At 44.0% G+C, this 19,882-nt stretch overlaps 2 protein-coding genes across 6 annotated transcripts in view; one reads left to right on the forward strand and one right to left on the reverse strand.

The window, feature by feature from the left end:
* Positions 1-16,593, forward strand: DFFA (DNA fragmentation factor subunit alpha). Of its 2 annotated transcripts, none has more exons than XM_001490534.5 (6): positions 1-356; positions 2,137-2,298; positions 3,521-3,663; positions 7,324-7,513; positions 7,735-7,886; positions 8,683-10,043. In XM_001490534.5, the coding sequence occupies exons 1-6, from the start codon at positions 221-223 to the stop codon at positions 8,902-8,904; spliced, it is 1,005 nt and encodes a 334-aa protein (XP_001490584.1). In that variant the 5' UTR covers positions 1-220; the 3' UTR covers positions 8,905-10,043. The 2 variants fall into 2 exon arrangements, with proteins under 2 accessions (XP_001490584.1, XP_023491581.1); XM_023635813.2 differs by lacking the exon at positions 8,683-10,043 and adding an exon at positions 14,439-16,593 and having other exon boundaries at positions 150-356.
* Positions 14,878-19,882, reverse strand: part of CENPS (centromere protein S) — a 16,335-nt gene continuing 11,330 nt past the window's right edge. For 2 of the 4 annotated variants that reach the window (XM_070245716.1, XM_070245722.1), the window contains one exon: positions 14,878-15,160. In XM_070245716.1, coding sequence (XP_070101817.1) covers positions 14,942-15,160 — 219 coding nt within the window. In that variant the 3' untranslated portion in view covers positions 14,878-14,941. Of the gene's footprint in view, positions 15,161-16,187; positions 16,349-19,882 lie in introns of those variants that run through there. The other 2 variants (NM_001204930.1, XM_070245728.1) reach the window with 2 other exon arrangements.

The raw sequence follows: 19,882 nt of genomic DNA on the forward strand, positions 1-19,882 counted from the left end.
GTCGGCTTTGAACCCAAAGACTACAGCTCCCGGCATGCCATCGGGGCCCGCACGTGATTAGTGGCAATTAGAACTACATCTCCCTGCGTGCCTTGGCCCCACGCGTGGTTTGCTTCAGAGAAAACTACATCTCCCGGCAGGCTGCGGGGTGGGGGGCGGGGATCGTCCGCGCCCAACCTCTCCGAGTTCGCCGGGTCAGTCAGGTGCCACCCTGAAGAGGATGGAAGTGGTTGGGGACGCCAGTGGTTCGGAACCCGGCGAGATCCGGGCTCTGAAGCCGTGTCTGCTGCGCCGCAACCACAGCCGCGAACAGCACGGCGTGGCGGCCTCCTGCCTCGAGGAGCTGAGGAGCAAGGGTTGGCGCGGGACTAGGGGTGGGAATTCTGGGGGCGGGGGCCGGGGCCGAGTGGAGCCGGGCCGGGCGAGGGTGTCAGGCGGGGACAGAGCGGGCTCAGGAGAGGCGCCTTGGGGATTCTTGTAGCTCGAGTGGAGCCCTGGGTCAGAGATGACTCACGTGTGTATAGCGATTTACAAGTTTCAGAGCGTTTACGGGCCCTTTCCCTTAATTTATCTCGTGGGAGACTCGTAGTGGTGGAAAGGTGGACGGGAAGCGATATGCAAATTAAGACACACTCGACCTAGGTGTCTGTTTAAGATCACTCCGATTTTGGACCAAACCCAGCCCAGTGTATTCCTGTCGCTCGGGCTCTCTAAGGTGGTACCGGGCCCGCAGCTGAGCCCGTGGCAGGTCCCTGTGCGGTAAAGAGGAGCTGCTGCCCATCATTCTGGAGGTCCAGGCGGGACGAGTGTTGTGAGTGACCGAGTTGACAAAAATTCTGAGCCCCGTAGTGTTACCAGCTGCTTGCCCTTGCCCTTAACCGTCTCTCCGCCCTCAGTTTTCTCGTTGCAAAGTCGGTGTATTTCCAGCCCTGCTTCACAGGGTTGTTGGAATTCTCGAAGACGATATATTCAGATGATTTACAAGTTCTTAGCCCGCAGCAATAAACTGTTTATCCAAAGAAGTGCTGCGGGCTAAACATGTGAGCCATCCCCAGGCATGGAGTCGGGGTGTGTGCCCGTGTTCCATGCTTCCTCCCAGTCCCCAAGCCCCAACAGACATCAGACAGAAGTCTTCCAGGGACCCAGGAGCAGCCAAAGCTCTCGGAAAGTTTCAGTGACATGGCTTTGCCGTCTAAGTGTTTACATTTTTTCCTTGGCATGAGGGTGCCTTACTGTCCCTTCACGGCATTGGCTGGACGCGCTTGGCACAGAGGCTTGTGTTGGTGCCTGTGTTTCTGGAGCTCAGCCTCCTCAAGGCTTCTGTTCTCTTGGGTGGCAGACAACATTGCCCAGCCATACTTGCGGTCTCTGAGCTCCCTCTCTGCTTGCTCTAGTCCCACTAACATTTTGGGCATTGCCATCACTAAATGCGATGGTACAGACCCACCTTGGACAAAGCCTCTTGCCCAGTGATAATAAAGATGGAAAGCTACTGATACAAACTTCTGCTTCTCTTATTTTTTCCTATGGGTTAGAAAGACTACAAAGAAAAATACTACAGAAAACAAAAAGTATTTCCTTTTTTCTTTTCTAAAATTTTCTTTCTTTCTTTTTTTTTTGACATTTGCCACATAAGACAATTTTAGATGACCACTGAGGAAATGAATGAAAGACTGCTTGTTCTCAGGGAATCAAATCAGACTTCGGTTTGTTGTTCATCCAAGTAAAGATTCAAGTGCCTCCTAATGCAGGTATAGAGTAGCTGGAGGAAACACATTTTCAAGAGTCAGACTGTGTGGGTTTAAATCCCAGCTCCGCCACTTACTGTGTGACCTTGGACAAGTTACTTAACCTCTCTGAACCTCGGGTTCGACATCTGTAAAATGAGACTAACAATAGTACCTACATTATAGGATTGTTACAAGATTAAATACTGTATATGAAAAGCTCTTAGAACAGTTTCAGGCACATGATAAGTGTTATGTTAGTGCTAGTAGTAGTGGTTGTTATTGTAGTTATTACCTACCAGGAATTTTTCTAGGTTCTGGGTGGTGGGGGACACACATTGAGAGTGCAAGGACAGATGTAATTTCCTTATGGATACTGGTCAATTGCCAAATATTTTATTCCTCTCAGCCTGTGACATTCTGGCCATTGATAAGTCCCTGGCTCCAGTCACCCTGGTCCTGGCAGAGGATGGCACCATAGTGGATGATGACGATTACTTCCTGTGCCTACCTTCCAATACTAAGTTCGTGGCATTGGCCAGGAATGAGAAGTGGGCATACCACAATTCAGGTAAGAAGTGCCGGCCATATATGAAATGATCCATCATGATTCATTTTCCTGCGCAGGCACCTGGTTGCTGTTTGTCTGGCTGTTTAAGCATTTATGCGGCAAACTTTTACCTTCTTATGCCAGAAGTGGTGCTGAGTCTGGGGGGCAGAGGGTGAAGAGGAATGAGAATAACTGACAGCGACTAAAATGCAGCACGGCAGAGATCGGTGCTGCAGGTAGGGTCAGGCTGCCTGACCCGAATCCTGGCTCTGCCATTTACTAGCCAGGTGACCTTGGGCAGATTACCTAACTTCTCTGCCTTATTGACGTAAGTGTAGTACCAGCCTCCAAGGGCAGTCGTAAGGATACTAGAACTTAGTACATATCAAACCACAGTCTCTCAATACTACTGACGTTTGGGGCCAGCGAATTCTTTGTTGTGGGGGGACTGTCCTGTGCATTGTAGGATGTGTAGCAGCATCCTTGGCCTTTGCCCACTAGAAACCAGTAGCATCTCCTCACCCCAACTGTGACAACCAAAAATGCCTGCAGACATTGTCACATGTTTCCTGGGGGGCAAAGTCTCTCCCAGTTGAGAACTACTAATAAAAAGCATTCAGATCTTACCTGGCTCGTGGTGAGAACTTGATAAGTGTTACCTGTCACCATCATCATCACTGGAGATAGAAAGGGAACTAATATTGATGAGCAAGGATCAAAGAGCTGAAGAAGTATCTTAAGGAACGTGCTCATGCCACTAAACTGAGGAAGTCACCCTGCAGCAATGGCTCTCTAGCCACCAAACAGTGGCTGCAGCTCCTCCAATCGAGGATAAGATCAATCCCCAAGCACAGGAGAAGTGCTGATGAGAATGAATGTTTTAGGATACAAAAACAGGACACAGCCGGAGACACACCAACTAACCTAAAGGACAGTGTGGCAGGATCCCGGGATGCGTGACCGTACACTGGGTTGAAGTGGCTTGCTTTCCATAAAAGAATAAAGAGCGGTTTCACTCAGAAATACAGTGAAGATGGAAGAAGAGGGAGAATGAAGGTCCTACGTGGGGACTGGCTTCCCCACGAATCCTTGAGAAAAAGTGCTCACTTCTCTATTGAAACTATTCTAAATGGTCAGTCAGAAGTATGTGCAGACATCCTCGAGGTCTGTGTGTTGGGGGAGGAGGTGAAAACAGCACTTCAAGGTAATCTGACTGTGACTGGCATTTTCTCCCACAAATCAGATGGAGGTACGGCTTGGATTTCCCAAGAGTCCTTTGACGTAGATGAAACAGACAGTGGGGCAGGGTTGAAATGGAAGAATGTGGCCAGGCAGCTGAAAGAAGATCTATCCAGCATCATCCTCCTATCAGAGGATGACCTCCAGGTAAGTCTCCTCCACAGCTCGCGGCCACGCGCGTCTGGCTCTGCCACCCCCACCACCTCCTTAACCTTCTTTGTTTCCATGTCAAAATAATTTCATTACTTGTTAATTTTTAAATAATTCTTAGATGACAACGAAGATTCTTCATTTCGTAATTCTCTCACCTAGAGTAGGAATTTTTCAACGCTTACCCTGCATCAAAATCACCTATGGAGCTTCTTGTAAAATACAGATGACCAGGCCCACTGTGGGGGTCAAAGAGGTACTGACGAAGGGTGTGGGGTTGGAGTAGCCGGATTCAGTCCCAGCTCCATCACGACGACTTTGAGCCAGGAACTTAGCTTCTCTGTTTATGCGTCCTCTCCAGTAAAATTGGGATAAAAAACAGTGTGTGTTAATTGAAAAATATATTTATGGAGCTCCTGCCCTGTGCCTGGCATGGTTCTCTATAATGGAGTGCAGAGGTGAACAAGCCAGACACAATCCCTGCTCTAACAGAACTCACATTCCAGTGAAGCAGACAAAACCAGAAGTGTATCAGACAGTGTGGTATGCTGAGAGTGATGGGGCTGCCCTAGATTGGAGGATCGAGGAAGGTCCCTTCAAGGAGGTGACCTTTTGGTTATTTATTAAACTTAGAAATTTATTTTGATGGGGCTGGCCCGGTGGCGCAGCAGTTAAGTGTGCACATTCCGCTTCGGCGGCCCGGGGTTCGCCGGTTCAGATGCCGGGTGCGGACATGGCACTGCTTGGCACGCCATGCTGTGGTAGGCATCCCACATATAACGTGGAGCAAGATGGGCATGGATGTTAGCTCAGGGCCAGTCTTCCTCAGCAAAAAGAGGAGGATTGGCAGCAGTTAGCTCAGGGCTAATCTTCCTCAAAAAAAAAAAAAGCAAAGAAATTTATTTTGAATAAATACTATGAATACATTCACATGGTTCAACATCCAAGAGGTATAGAAGGAAATAGTTAGCCAAAAAGTGAAAACAACCCAAATGTCCATCAACTGAGGAAGAGATAAATAAAATGTGGTATATCCAAACAAAGGAATATTATTCAGCCATAAAAAGGAATGAAGTATTAATACATGCTGCAAGATGGATAAACCTTAAAAACATTATGCTAAGTGAAAGAAGCCAAACATGAAAGGCCACATATTTATGATTATATTTATATGAAATGGTGGGAATATGCAAATCTGTAAAGACAAGAGATAGATCAGTGGTTAACTAAAGCTGGGGCTGTGAGGAGCTTTGAGGAGAAATAGGGAGTAACTGCTAATGGGTATGGAGTTTCTTTTGGGGATGATGAAAATGTTCTAAAATTGACTGTGGTAATGATTGCACAACTCTGTAAGTATGCTAAAACCCACTGAATTGCACACTTTAGATGGGTGAATTGTATGGTTTGTAAATTATATCTTAATAAAGCTGTTTGGAAAAAAAAGATATACAGGAAAAGTCTAACTCCTGTCTCCAGTTACCCACGTTTCCCTTCCTGGAGACAACCAATCTGTCAGTCTCCCATTCCAGAAGTATTTTATATACAAACAATTTTCTCTTCTTCCCCTAAATTGCACAAATGGAAGCATATCTATTCTGTTTTCGAAGAAATATTTGGAGAGTATTCCAGATCAGTATATAAAAGACATCCGTGTTCTTTTTTTACCACTGCATAATATTCCAGTTTGTGCATGTACCATGATTTATATAATGAGTCTCCTCTACTGGTGGACATTTGGGTTGTCATCAGTTTTGCTATTCCAGGCAGTGCTGCCCAACTTAGACCACTGTCATTTTGCCCACATGCTTGTCCATAGAATAAATTCATAGAAGTGTAGTTGGTATAGGTTGGTAAGTTCCCAAGAGGTGACGATTAAACTGAGAGCTGAAGGACAAGCTCGAGCCTGTCATGGAAAGATTGGGGCCAGAATGTTCCAGGTAGAGGGAAGGCAGAAGCAAGCTTGATTTTTTTCTCTAAGAAACAGAAGGGGCTTATGAGATCCCTTCCCATCCCAACAGACTGGCATATTATAAAATACCCTTGGAATGAGGAGCACAATAGACCTTACCAAAACAGGGACATCAGAACGTAAGTGAGCCTGGGGCCTGACAGCTAGGCTCCATAGGGAAGTTTAGGACCTTAAAGGGAACTTGCAGAGGCTGCCACGGTAGGAAAAAGAAAGGTACCCCCATCACGAGGACTGGGCAGTGAGAACAGATGGGAGAGAAGGGAAGAGCATGAGGATCAGTTACACAGGGTCCTGAGGATTAGAAAGAAGACCGACTGTGATTCTTGGGAAGTTACTAACTTCTCATCTTATTTTCCTCATCTGTAAAATGGGGGGTGATACTAGGACCTACCTCATAAGGTTTGTACCTCTTGAATTTTGAACCTTGTGAATATATGGTTACTTGTTTGAAAATTGAAAATAACTTAAAAAGTCACCTCCTCCAAGAGGCCTTTCCTAACCTAGAGTAGCCAGCCCTCCCTGTCACTTCTCTTCTAAGGGTTTTACACATGTTTTCTCCTTGATACACAGTAAGTGCTCAAGAAATGCAAGCTTTTCTTATTGTAGTTTTTATAAAGCTCCATAGCGACTCTAAAGTGCAGCTCAGTTTAGAATCGCTGTCCGAGAGTTCCAACAGTTTGATCTTTCTCTTATGAAGACTATTTTTAATCTAGTCCTGTATATGCCACAAGAGTGAGCCTTCTTAAAAGTTATTATCCTTATAGCAGATTTAGGATATAGTATTTGAGGTCTCCCTTATTTCACAGGTTCAACATGTTATTAAAAGCTGAGTATAGTTTATAATTTAAAAATGGAGTCTTTTATTTACTTATTTATTTATTTATTGAGGAAGATTAGCCCTGAGCTAACATCTGTGCCCATCTTCCTCTTTTTTTTATATGGGACCCCTGCCACAGCATGGCTTGACACGCAGTGTGTAGGTCCGCACCCGGGATCCAACCGGCGAACCCCGGGGCCGCCCAAGCAGAACATGCGACCTTAACCACTGCACCACTGGGACGGCCCCCAAATAGAGTCTTTTAAAGCTATGAACATGTATAATAAAAATGTTTAAGTTAAAATCATTAGAGAAACGTTTGCTTAAAACACCCTCCTGTTGATTCATTATATAAATGATCATATACCTCCTCCTTTATATTCTGTACAATTGGGTTTTTTAATATCCAGATTTTCTTTTGGGGCTGGCCCCATGGCTGAGTGGTTAAGTTTGCGCGCTCCGCTGCAGGCAGCCCAGTGTTTCGTTGGTTCAAATCCTGGGTGTGGACATGGCACTGCTCATCAAACCACGCTGAGGCAGCATCCCACGTGCCACAACTAGAAGGACCCACAACGAAGAATATACAACTACGTACCGGGGGGCTTTGGGGAGAAAAAGGAAAAAATAAAATCTTAAAAAAAAAAAAACTATTTTCTTTTGTTTTTAATGAGGCACTAAGGCATCATTTTCCTAATTTTTTCACTAGAGGAAAACTGAAAAAATTACATGCCTCTCTTGACTCTTAGGCAACTGTGGTAGGTAACTTTGGGAAACAGATGAAGTGAGTCTCTGAAATTGGTATGTTTGAGAGATAGAACACCATGTTTAGAAAGTACTTTTAAGTTTCTTAAAGTCCGTATTTGTTTGTTAGGTGCTCATTGATGTTCCATGTTCAGACCTGGCTCAGGAACTATGCCAAAGCTGTGTCACAGTCCGGGGGCTCCAGAACACCCTCCAGCAGGTACTTGACCAGAGAGAGGAAGCCCGTCAGTCCAAGCAGCTCTTGGAGCTTTACCTCCAGGCTTTGGAGAAGGAGGGCAGCGTCTTGTCAAAGCAGCAAGGTAGGACTCATTGGCTGGGGGAGCTACACTGAGAGCTCAGTGCCTGCAGAGCCTTTCTTTGAGAGAGAACCAAATGTTTGTAATGTAGTAAAAACAGTGAAGCCACAGCTGCTGGCATCTTGAGATGTTTCTATCTTGCCCGACTGATTACTCTGGCTGGTGGTTTGTGTGGTTGTATGTTTACATGGTGTGCTGAACTCCATCTCACGTCTGCTTTTCAGAGTCCAAAGCTGGCTTCAGTGACGAGAGCGATGCAGTTGACACGGGTCTTAGCAGAGAGAGCTCCTCTGAAACTGCACTTACGAGCCAGCTCCTCACTGCACTGAAGGAGAAGCCTGCTCCAGAGCTGAGTCTCTCTAGTCAGGATTTGGAGGTGGGCAAGGACCAGGGCCCCTGAACTGCAGAGAACTGCCCTGAACATCCCTCGGAGGTGTAGTGTTGCCCTGCAGAGGCACGTGTAGGATTTTTTCACCTCTGCAGACCCTGAACCATAGTTACCAATCATAGCTACTATTATACACCAAGGCATTTGGAAACATCTCATTTAATCTCAAACAAAATGGCTTAAACAAAATGGATGCATTCCCTCAGATCATCAAAGATTATTCTCTGGTCCAAAGTGGGTAATGAAATGACTAAACCTGACAGGGAGGAATAGGAGGGCTCAAGCTTCTGAGATGGCTTCTGGTTCTGTCAGTGGTGAAAGAAGATCCATAGTCAATCAAGGCACATAAAACATCACAGGGAAAGGCACACCTGAGGGGCTCATCTCATGCTGGCAGTTAAGACCAGGGAACTAGAAGCTTGACGAAAAGAACTTGTCCGAGTGGGTGCTATTTCTTATTCTTCATCCTTGTCCATGTCCCAAGCACCTCCCCATTGTAGCTAGAAGGGAAGGAAACTGTATGGACTTCAGCTTGGCTAAATTTCCTGTAAGTGGAGGACTTTTTATTTGCTCCAATAAACTTCTTTCTAAAGATCCTTTCCTGTTAGTGTTGTAGGGTAAGAAAAGGGCGAAGACAATTTAATATGAAAGAGCCCTGGCATTTCAGCATAAAGACATAACATAAGCTGATATTGCCTCATCTCGCTCCCCTAAGAAAACCATGAGAGCAGCAGCTGAGGAGAGCAGAGGCGGTGGTTCTCAATGGTTCTTATTCTTGCCACAGCTGGTTACCAAGGAAGACCCCAAAGCATTGGCTGTTGCTTTGAAGTGGGATATAAAGAAGACGGAAACTGTTCAACAGGCCTGTAATCAGGAACTAAGCCTGCGCCTCCAGCAGATACAGAGCCTGCATTCTCTCAGGAATATTTCAGCAAGGAAGAATTCGCTGCCTGGAGAACTGCAGAATCCTAAACGAGCTAAACAAGACCCCACAGAGTATAGCTGAAAATATGCCCAAAAAACCCCCGTGACCTTGTTTTTAGTTGTCAGTAAATGCATTCAGCCTAGTTATTTCACTTACCTACCACTCCACTCCCTGCCTTGGAGTCGGTTCTCCTGGAACAGGCTAAAAGACTAGCCTCCTGCCTCCTCCAGATTTCAACATATGCCCTTCCACCTGTTTTAAATGATATGGCTGCATTAACAATGCCCCACCTCTTCTGATAACATGTTCTTATGTTCTCTGTTTAAAGGTAATTGTGGAGTGAAAAGAAAGTGTCATATTGAAGACTCAGTATTCTTGTTCTAAAGCTAGAAATGCAGAATTTTAAACAAATGATAGGGAACGTGACAGTGTGTCGATTATGGCCACAAACTTCTTTCCCAAGTTAATGAATTTTTTTGTTTGTTTGTTTAAAGGCTCATATTAAGTTTGCTCATATTAAGTAGGGACACACTGAGAGTCTAATTCACCATCTCTAATATCTAATTCAGTATTGTGAAATTATATCTGTTACCACTGTGAAACTCTTTTCAGTTTTCTAATATGTTTTATCAGCAGGGGGTATGAAAGGTCATTAAATTGATTTCCATGCAGTATGACTTGAAGTCTCTCTCGGTGCAGAGCAGAGACTTCTGGTTTCTATACCTCCTATTTCTGTACAAACTTGTTCTTCAGGTTTTGTAATCTACCAGACGGTCTCCTTGCAGAGAATAGGTAATTAGTTATCATTGACTTATTTGACTTTTTTTAAGCATGCTTAGAGGAAAACAGAAGGCTAGTAAGAGATACATGGGCTAATTATTAAAGAAATACAACAATAAGTCCTGGAGTGAGAGTGGAGTGCAGAAAGCAAACAGAACAAAATAACTGTTTCCTTCTCCTGTCATCATCAAGGACAGCTTGGATCTACTCAGCATCCTTTTCCTAATGCCTTATGCCATTGGTTCTCACTTATTAGCCATAATATTTTCTTTTTTAATAGCACATTTTTTAATGCCTCCTTAATTATCCTAAATGAAAGCCAGAGCTGATAACCTGCCTATATGCATACTTTCAAAAGCACTGACATAGTACCCCAAATGTACTATCTCAGAAGAAGCAAAAGGAAAATAATTTCCAATAAAATGGCATGTATCTCAGTATGTCACTGTCTGGACACGACTATACCAAAGGCACGAAGAAGGTGTAGATGATTGCACTTGCACACTGAATTACGGTGAATTTGACAGGCAGCCAGGCACAGGTGTGTAGTGATTCTCAACTCAAATACCACAAGCAAGCGTTGGCATTTATAGTGAGATTTCCTAAATTGGTGAAGTTCTGAACAAAATAACATACCTATCCTTGATTTACAAGGTAGCTGCATTCTTGAAAAATCTAGGGAACATTGAAACTGGAAAAAAATACTTTGTGATTATACATAAAACAGAACTGGGTTTCAGGCTAAGATAATTTGGAACAGGTTTTCATCCATATAAATGTCCAGCATGACATTCAAAAGTCACGCGGGACATGGGATGATATCTCTCTTTGTGGAGTTGTCCTGTGCATTGCAGGAGGATGAGCATCCCACCTCCTATGCCCACCTGCTCAATGCCAGTAGCAACCTCCAGGTATTGAGATAACTAAAACCATCCCCACACATTTTCAAAATGCCCCTGGAGGGGCAGTGATGCTGGCTGAGGATTTTTATGGCAGTTTGCAGTTTGCTGTGTGCTAGCACCTACCACATTGGAGCCTCACAAAACTGAGTGAGCTAGGCAGGGTGTGGTTTGTCGCCTCTCGTTCTATACATGAGCAAGGTTGTGCTCAGCAAGGGTCAGTGACTTGCTTCATGCACAAGGCTAATTGGAGGGCCAGGATTCAAAGGCAGGTCTCTGCTTCTAATTCCAGGGCTCTTTCTACTTCTTTGTATTTTCTCTTAGGTTCACACACACTTTTCTATTCTACATCCAGATCACTGGTTTTGTTGTACCAGTGTAATAAGTTGGAGTTGGCTCCAACTGGAAAAGGCCTACTATTTCTATAACATAATTGCCAAAAGATTTCTAACTGCAGTCATTGTGCTGGTGGTGTAAGAGAAGTGAATCAGCCTCACGACACTGTACAGTTAGCACAGTAGCAACAGAAGCTTGGATTCCAGAAATACAGAATGGTAGCTCTATTCACCAGCTACACTGATATCTCCATCTTTGCCCTACTGAATTTAATATTTTCTTAAATTATTTCAGTTCAGTTGACTGGCCTGGGTGTTGGTATTGGTATTGGTATTGTGTCCTTGAAACAAACCCACCAAGAGCCCCAGCTGCACAGGATAAGGGAAAAAGTACTATAGGTTTTGGAGTGAGACAAACCCACACTGAGTCTAACCTTATGGGACCTTGTTTTCCAAAAATGAAAGGTTAACCTAAAGCCCCAAGGTTGAAAGGGTTAAATGAAGTATGAGGAAGAGCAGAGTATCTAGTACATAGTAGACTATAGAGAGTGGTTCCCTTTCATCTCCCCAGGGGCAGAGAGATGTGTCCTTAGGAGGCTCCTTATCTATGGGTCTGTAGAGCAAAGACCTGAGTCTGCAAACTCTAGCCCAAATGTGTAGTGAGAGCAATTGCAAACACGTTATATTGCCCCTGGTACCATTTACCTTCCTTACACCACTGTGCCTCTAGGCCTTCTAGAACAGAAATGTAGCAGCAGAGCAATATGTCTAAAAATAGGAGAGAGAGCCGGGCATGCCTGTTCTTATGGTAGGAGAGAAGAATGTCAAAGAAAACAGCTGGGACTAATGAACTCTACATTAGCCATATTCCATCCTTTCAACTCAAGTCAAATGTCGGTCCCCATTAGGCAACTGGCTTTGACAGGAGCTGTGCTAATTACCACTTACCAACCTTTAATTTCTGGGTAAAAGCAAAAGGAAAAAAACTAATGGATTTTTCATTTTCCAGAGAGAAAGGAATAAAATAATAATAGTCTGCAAAAAAACCTGCATTAATTACGAGAATTATTAATGTTCCTTTCTTAACCAGATTGTTTAGCTGTTTAATTTCCTAATTATCTATTCTTTTTGTTTTTGCCTTCAGAGTTTTACCATTTTATTTGAGAGTTTGGCCTTAAATTATTTTGGCTGTGTCTTACATGAGGTTTTTAAGGACCTTGGAAATGATCTAGTCTGAACAACGACCCACTGCCTGAGTCCTCTACCTGGCTGCCAGTGGGGTCCTCCATCCTGTTTGAAAGCCTCCAGTGAAGGGACAGACTCGCTCCTCAGGAGGTACCTGAATCTTTAGATGGCAGAACCTTAAAGTTAGCTATTTGCTTGAACTAAATCAGACACATGCAATTACAAGGAAGTGAACCAGTAAGTTAAGGCGTAGATACTGGATTTTCTTCATATTTTCCAATAACATGTTACAAGAACTATCACCAAAAATATTCTAGCTTTTTCTCCAGGTTATAATTATTTTAATAGGATAAACACATGTATTTTTTGATCATTTAATTATTTAACGATAAATGGAAAGGATAAATTGTTTTTATTAGGGTTAGGAGAAGCTGGAAAGAGTGGGTTGCCCAGCCATCCTTTGCCTCTTCCTTTCTAGTCTAGAAACAGAAAATTTCCTTCAGCACCTAAATGACTTTTGTTCTTCTGCTTTGTTGGGAATGGGATCCCTCTCTCTACTGAGGCAGCTACAATTATTAAGATATGGGTTTATCCCTTCAGCAGGTGGGGTAAATCAAGTCGTTTAAGTATCAGCTGTAAGCTGTAAGTTAAGTATCTGCTTTTACCCAGAAATCAACTTCCTGCTCTGAGTTTCCTAAAGCCGGGAATGGTTTGCTGTCAGCCCTGAAACAGGAATACTACGAAGGGTTTTCTGTCGAATGCTTATGTCACGCTCAATTCTTCCTCAGCAGTTAAGGATCTATTTTGGTGACAATTACTAGAAATAAATGCAAGAGAATGAATTAGAAGTTGTAGTCCTGATGTCCCAGATCTACACATTTGACTATATTGAACTACAGAAAGGTAGACTTTAAGAAAAGTCTACCAAAAACCTAATGGTAGGAAATTACCCTAATTTACTCATTTTACCCTAATTTATTAATCATTAGCATATTAATCTAGTCTAACACACAGTTGATGCCAGTTAATATTTTATTAAGTCCCCTGAACTAAGGTAGGCTTAGACTTGATGGATTTCCTAGCAGTATCATTAGTATAGCCTCATTATCCTTCAGATATTATGTAGTTAAAAGTTAAAATGCCCAATCTTAAGGACTATGTATGTACGACCCCAACTTCAACTGAAAAACAATGAGCATGCTTTTCTTCTAGAAAAACCATAAAACACAAAGTCCTGAAGGTTAGCTAGCCTTTCAGGCAGGCATCTTCCACCAGTGCACTGACCCACTTACTAGTCTCTTAAAGCTGCTGTGTTTGGAAATGTGGATGCTATTAAGGCTCTTCCATCATATTATACTTTACTCAGCTAGTAATTATGAATATGAGCTCAGCTCTGCAGAAAACAGAATGGAACGGTCAGCAGTCATACTCTGTGAGCCTGTTCCCCTAGTGTCCAGAGAAGAGAATAGTATTACAGTGTCCTTCAGCCAGCCTTTGCTGGTTTTCCCAATATTAGGCATGACTCTCAGAAACTTTCCATAACTCCAGGTGTAAATCTCTAAGCTTTAAAGTTTAGCATCTAAAAACCTCACACTGGAAGTCTTCTTTAGAGTCTGTGATTCAAGAATCATAAACAATATGTGTAATGAAGCAAGGATTTCAGTGCTATGGGGAATTAAAATTTGATTAGGGTTTTGAAACTGAGCAACTTGTTTACTCCTAATTTCACTTGAGCAGATCAAAATCCTGGTCCACATGGGACTCGACAATTGCTCTGCATAATATCACAGAAAAAGGAATTCCCCCCTCATTTAACCATTATTCACGGTTATTTCTGTGGGAAATTACTGAGGAATAGGTAAACATAACAATTATACACAAAATACATATCAACACATACAGATCTGTCTCCGAACAAAGTCCAGGTCCTGTGACGCTGAAGGTCCTTGTAGTAGCTGAGGCCAGCAGGCTGCAGGCCCGGCACCAGCACTGCTGACTGCATTTGGTTTGAAATAAACCTGAAGCTCTCATCCATGAAAAGAATCATAACAAATTAGTATTAACTTACTAATTAAAAATACCATAGGTATTTTATAACAGCAGGTTCAAGTGTAACTTTTATAAGCATGTCAGCATGATGTCTGTTTACTAGCATGACATTTGTTTTTAAATTAATTTTAGCTAAAACATGAGGCATAATCATTTTGCTCTCTGAACACAACGTTAAAAATTTGCTTTTAATATGAAGGAAATATTTTTTACATTAGACAATTTATATCAAAATAACCTGAAATAAGATGTTATTCCAAATTCTTAAATACGTAGCCTTTAGCTTTTTTTAAAGATTGGCACCTGAGCCAACATCTGTTGCCAATCTTCTCTTTCTCCCTTTTTCTTCTTCTTCCTCTCCCCAAAGCCCCCCAGTACACAGGTGCATACTCCAGTTTCGGGTTCCTCTGGTCGTGCCATTCGGGACACAGCCCCAGCATGGCCGGATGAGCAGTGCCACATCCGTGCCCAGGATCCAAACCGGCGAAACCTGGGGCCACCAAAGCAGAGCACAGGAACTCCACCACTTGGCCACTGGACCGGCCCCACCTTTAGCTATTTTAAATCAAAGAAAGGGAGACAAGGGCAGAACAACTTCCAAGCACATAATGAAGGTGGAAGGAAAGCTCAGTGGCTGCATTGAGTACCATATAGCAAAAACCACAAAAATCTTTATCTAAAATATTCACTTTGGGTTCCAAATTACTCAAGACACTCAGTATTGGGTGTTATTGGAGTTTAAATAAAAAATACTTTTCAGATTACATGGGAAAAAGAAGACAACTGCATAAAGAAGAAAGACCATGGCTGCTTAATACATTTTATTCAGATCCATCGCTATACTTCACTGGAGTAACCATGGGTGGAGCTTTATTTGCAGGAGGAGAAGGTCTTCCAAAAGAAATTCTTGCAGGGCATTTTACCTCGGGGCGTGGACCGTTGAAGGGGCGGGTCTTCCTGCCGTCTGGACACCTCCCTGGCTTCTCCCATGAAGGGCGCTCCGCTGCCCTGGGAGGTCCACTCGTCGTACCACCAAGCAAGGAAAGTCAACAGGCTGTTTTTCTTTATTTCTGCCACTTCCTGCATATGCTTTTAAAAAGAACCAGAGGACAAAGGAAAGAACAATCAACCATCTGGCTCAACCAGCATTAAAGATACATAATTTTTTCCTTTAAAAAAAAAGATGCACCAGAATAAATCACATTTCCATTTAAAGGATGAGAAAGAGAACACCTTAACGAAACTGCTCTAATTAGAGAAAAAGAAAAGTTGAGAATTTTCAATCAAGGAAAAAAACTGCTTGTTTTGCCCATAATCTTGGCTGAGATCCTTAATTAGAAGAGGTCAGGAAATCTATCGTTTTCCCCGACAAGGGACTAGCACCTACGAAGACCCGGAGGTGGATCAGGCTAATTTAGCTTGGTTTTCCCATCTCTGGTCCTAACTCCTGGTTGTCCACAAATTGCTCTTCAAGACAGAGCAGATTGAGATATTAGATTCTGGTCTTTCAAACTCCTTAGAAAGCTTTCTGTCTGATGATAAATGGCTTGTCTGAAACTCATCTGGTAATTTCAGAGAAAAATCCATTTTTAATGGTCAACTTTATGTACTCTTTCTTGGACCTTTTTCAAAATGGAAAATAGAGAAAAATAAATCACCTCATGAAGTTACAAATTCTCACAATGGAAAATGTAATGATGTCAATTAATCTGAGCCAGTGAGAACATGTACTGTATATATAAATTAAGATTCTAGAAGTATGTGTGACTAATATGGCAGTGGCGGCTCCATGATTGCACTGCAATAGACTGATATAATCACTTAACATTTCAAAGACTAGCAGATGGAGATGGCCAGCATGAAGAAGCTCTGCTTCGCGTTTCAGAGCTTTCTAACAGACTTCCTAGGTTGGGACAACTGAACGTAAACGAGAACCAATGGACATCACCGTACCACAGGGCAGCCAAGGAGAGCACTACAAAGATCAGCCCCGAGTCCGTTCCGTACACACCCTCGGCTGTGGAGAGGCTGGGGAATCCGCAGGCATAGCCAAATATGCCTAGGAAAGAGTCAGCCAGAGGTGGACTAGCATGTAGCCAAGTCAGAGACTACTCACCCCGCCGTCGTGGCCAGCAAGGCTGCCCTCCAGGGGAAGGGCAGCAGCGGCCCCTGCGAGGAGCAGCAGCAGCAGCAGCAGCAGGCAGAGGGGTGGTGGCATTCTGTGGGCCAACTGGCACTTCTCTCCAGCTCTGCGGCTGCGCATCTTTCTCAGCAGCCCTGAAATCAGTTTTGTGGACTTGGGCCTCTTCTTTTGGAGACTAGGGGGTATTTCCAGCTCAACCTGCAGCTGTTTATTGCATATATACATGTCTAAAGCCTGAACCCACTTCCTTACACTCAAGCAGTGACGCACACGCCTGAGCAATCAGTGCCCACAAAAGCGCCTCTGGATTGGGTTTAACCCTTCATTAAAGCCTCAGAGCTTTTCCTGTGCTTACAGGGAATTTGCTCTTACTTTGCAATGTGTGTGCACTTGCTTCTGAAGTTCTCCTTCCTCATAATTATGCCTATGGCAAGCAGGAAGCCATGAGAACAAAACTAAGTGATTTAACATAATATAAAATTAGCCTTTCTTAAAATAAAAAAAAAGGGGCCGGCCCCGTGGCTGAGTGGTTGAGTTCACGCCCTCCGCTTCGGCAGCCCGGGTTTCGCCGGTTCGGATCCCGGGCACAGACGTGGCACTGCTCATCAGGCCATGCTGAGGCGGCATCCCACATGCTACAGCTAGAAGGGCCCATAACTAAAAATACACAACTATGTACCGGGGGACTTTGGGGAGAAAAAGGAAAAATAAAATCTTAAAAAAAAAAAATTAGCCTTGGATAGGGGCCTAACATCTGAAATCCTGCCCACACGAAAGTGTGAGTGAATCTGCTACACGCAGAAGAGACAAGGAGGCAATGGGGGCCTGGGGAGACGTGCAGAGCACCCACTGCTTCCACCAGACCGCAGGCAAGGGAGACACTGCCCTCCTGCCCAGGCCTTCTCAAATTGTGACGTGTAACCCAATCGTCTTCTTAAGATTAAAATGCAGATTCTGATGCAGTAGTTACAAGGAGGGGCTGAGATTCCCACAGCTCTGACGAGCACCCAGGTGATGCTGACACTGGAGTAGCCAGGCTCAAGTCCAGTGTTTTTCAAACTGCTGCTGACCACTCACTAGCAGGTCATAAACTAGCCCTTTTGTTTTTGCTTGAGGAAGAGATTCACCCTGAGCTACCACCTGTGCCAATCCTCCTCTATTTTCTATGTGGGTCACTGTCACACCATGGCTGATGAGTGGTGTAGGTCCACACCTGGGATCTGAACCCGTGAACCCAGGCCACTGAAGCGGAGCATGCCAAACTTAACCACTAGGCCACAGGGCCAGTCCCAAAACTAGCACTTTCCTTTTTTTTTTGAATGAAATAGAAATTAGAGTGCATCAGGTGGAGTAAAGATAAATATTGTTTCGTGTGTGTGTCAGGTGTAAAACGTATTTCTTACTGAATGACCTACACTTGACCAGCTCCCAGGCTTTCTCTCCTCCTGATGCTGCTGCCACTGCTGAGAACATGAACTCCTCTGTGCTGCCTCCTGACTGCTCCTCACAGGTCTCAGTTTCAGAAGCACCCAAAAAAATGCACAGACCCTTTTCACCCAACTGTGATAGCTAGTAAAGTCTGAGACATCTACTACAAACCTACTAAAGATGACCAGCATCCAAGGCAAGGTTCCAAATGGAAGTAAAGCAACCGCAGAGGTGATGGCTCTTTCCAGAAGTGAACACTGACATTTACAGTTTTCCAAAGTTCTGTTTCATACCCCTTCACAAGGGAAATCTCAATCTTAAATTTCATTTCATCACAGGCTTGTTGTTTTAAGACCCTAGGTAAAATTGACATAGCCTGATGACCCATGGCTCATCCACTTCACGTTGCTTAGTCCTTTTTTTCTGTACCATAATTTTTTCCCTAAGATAATTCCCACAAATAGTGTTAAAATTTTTGAGATATTCTTGCAGATGAGAAATTCATGGCAGCTCAGCCAGCTTCTTATATCCTTAGTATATTTTGCAGATTTTACTCAATGGACTCATTAAACATTCTGAGCACCTAGCATATACGTAGCACTACAAGGGACCCACGCCATCCACCCCAACAGGGCGGTTACAGCCTAGCTAAGGGGCAGGATACACACTCTACAAGTGAAAGGAAAGGCCATTTTCAGGGCAGCACTAAGTGTGCCGAGGAGGGGTGTGTGCTGCAGATGGAGGAAGGTTTTTTTTTTTAAAGATTGGCACCTGGGCTAACAACTGTTGCCAATCTTTTTTTTTTTTTTTTTCCTGCTTTATCTCCCCAAACCACCCCCCGTACATAGTTGTATATGTATATCTTAGTTGCAGGTCCTTCTAGTTATGGGATGTGGGACACCACCTCAACGTGGCCTGAGGAGCAGTGCCATGTCCACGACCAGGATCTGAACCCTGGGCCGCCACAGCGGAGCGCACGAATTTAACCACTTGGCCACGGAGCCGGCCCTCGGAGGAAGGTTTTGTCTTATCTTACTACTGACTGTTTGCAAGGAGGTGGCAACTTATCTTAGTACTTTAAGGTGAGGGCTCTAGACTAAACTCCTGGCTTTCTCATTTAATTAACCTCTCTGTGGCCTCAGTTTCCTCATCTATAAAATGAGGATAGGGGCTAGCCCAAGGCCTAGTGGTTAAATTTAGTGCACTCGGCTTCAGTGGCCTGGGTTCGGTTCCTGGGCACAGAATCACACCAGTCGTCTGTCAGTAGCCATGCTGTGGTGGCAGCTCACATGGAAGAATTACAAAAATTTGCAACTAAACACAACTATGTACTAGGGCTTGGCGGTGGGGTAAGGAAGAAAAAGGAGGAAGACCGGCAACGGATGTTAGCTTAGGGTCAATCTTCCCCTGAAAAAAACCAAAACAAAAAGGAACTCATTGGGGCTGGCCCCTGGCCGAGTGGTTAAGTTCGCGCGCTCTGCTGCAGGCGGCCCAGTGTTTCGTTGGTTCGAATCCTGGGCGTGGACATGGCACTGCTCACCAAACCACACTGAGGCAGCATCCCACATACCACAACTAGAAGGACCCACAACGAAGAATATACAACTATGTACCCGGGGGGGGGGGGGGGGGGGGGGCGCTTTGGGGAGAAAAAGGAAAAAATAAAATCTTTAAAAAAAAAAAACAAAAACAAAAGGAACTCAGTACTGAATTATTTTGAAAAACAAAGATTGCTTACTTTAAAGACTTTATTTTTCCTTTTTCTCCCCAAAGCCCCCCACTATATAGTTGTGTATATATATATATTTCTTTTTTTAAAGATTTTATTTTTCCTTCTTCTCTCCAAAGCCACCTGGTACATAGTTGTATATATTTCTAGTTGTGGGTCCTTCTAGTTGTGGCATGTGGGATGCCACCTCAGCATGGCCTGATGAGCAGTGCCATGTCCACGCCAGGATCCAAACCTGTGAAACCCTGGGCAGCCAAAGCAGAGTGCACGAACTTAACCACTCAGCCACGGGGCCGGCCCCAAGACTGCTTATTCTAAAGGGCAGAACTAGGACCTAGATAGAAGTGAGAAAGTGGAAGACTTCTCTACATACAGAAGAAACTTGTAACAATTACTGTCCAATAACAGAAAGGGCTGTCTGTCCCTGGAGGAGTTCAGCAGAGCCAGGATGCAAATCTAAGTCTGTCAACCTTTGGAAAGCACAAAGTATCTATAGCTAGTCTCTAAACTC

Source organism: Equus caballus, chromosome 2 (assembly GCF_041296265.1).
Source record: "Equus caballus isolate H_3958 breed thoroughbred chromosome 2, TB-T2T, whole genome shotgun sequence".
Classification (NCBI taxonomy): Eukaryota; Metazoa; Chordata; class Mammalia; order Perissodactyla; family Equidae; genus Equus; species Equus caballus.

Coding starts and splice junctions, on each gene's coding strand:
- DFFA (XM_023635813.2), top strand. CDS start 221: ATGGAAGTGGTTGGGGACGCCAGTGGTTCGGAACCCGGCGAGATCCGG. Junction 3,664..7,323: donor TATCAGAGGATGACCTCCAG/GTAAGTCTCCTC, acceptor TTTGTTTGTTAG/GTGCTCATTGATGTTCCATG. Junction 7,514..7,734: donor CGTCTTGTCAAAGCAGCAAG/GTAGGACTCATT, acceptor TCTGCTTTTCAG/AGTCCAAAGCTGGCTTCAGT.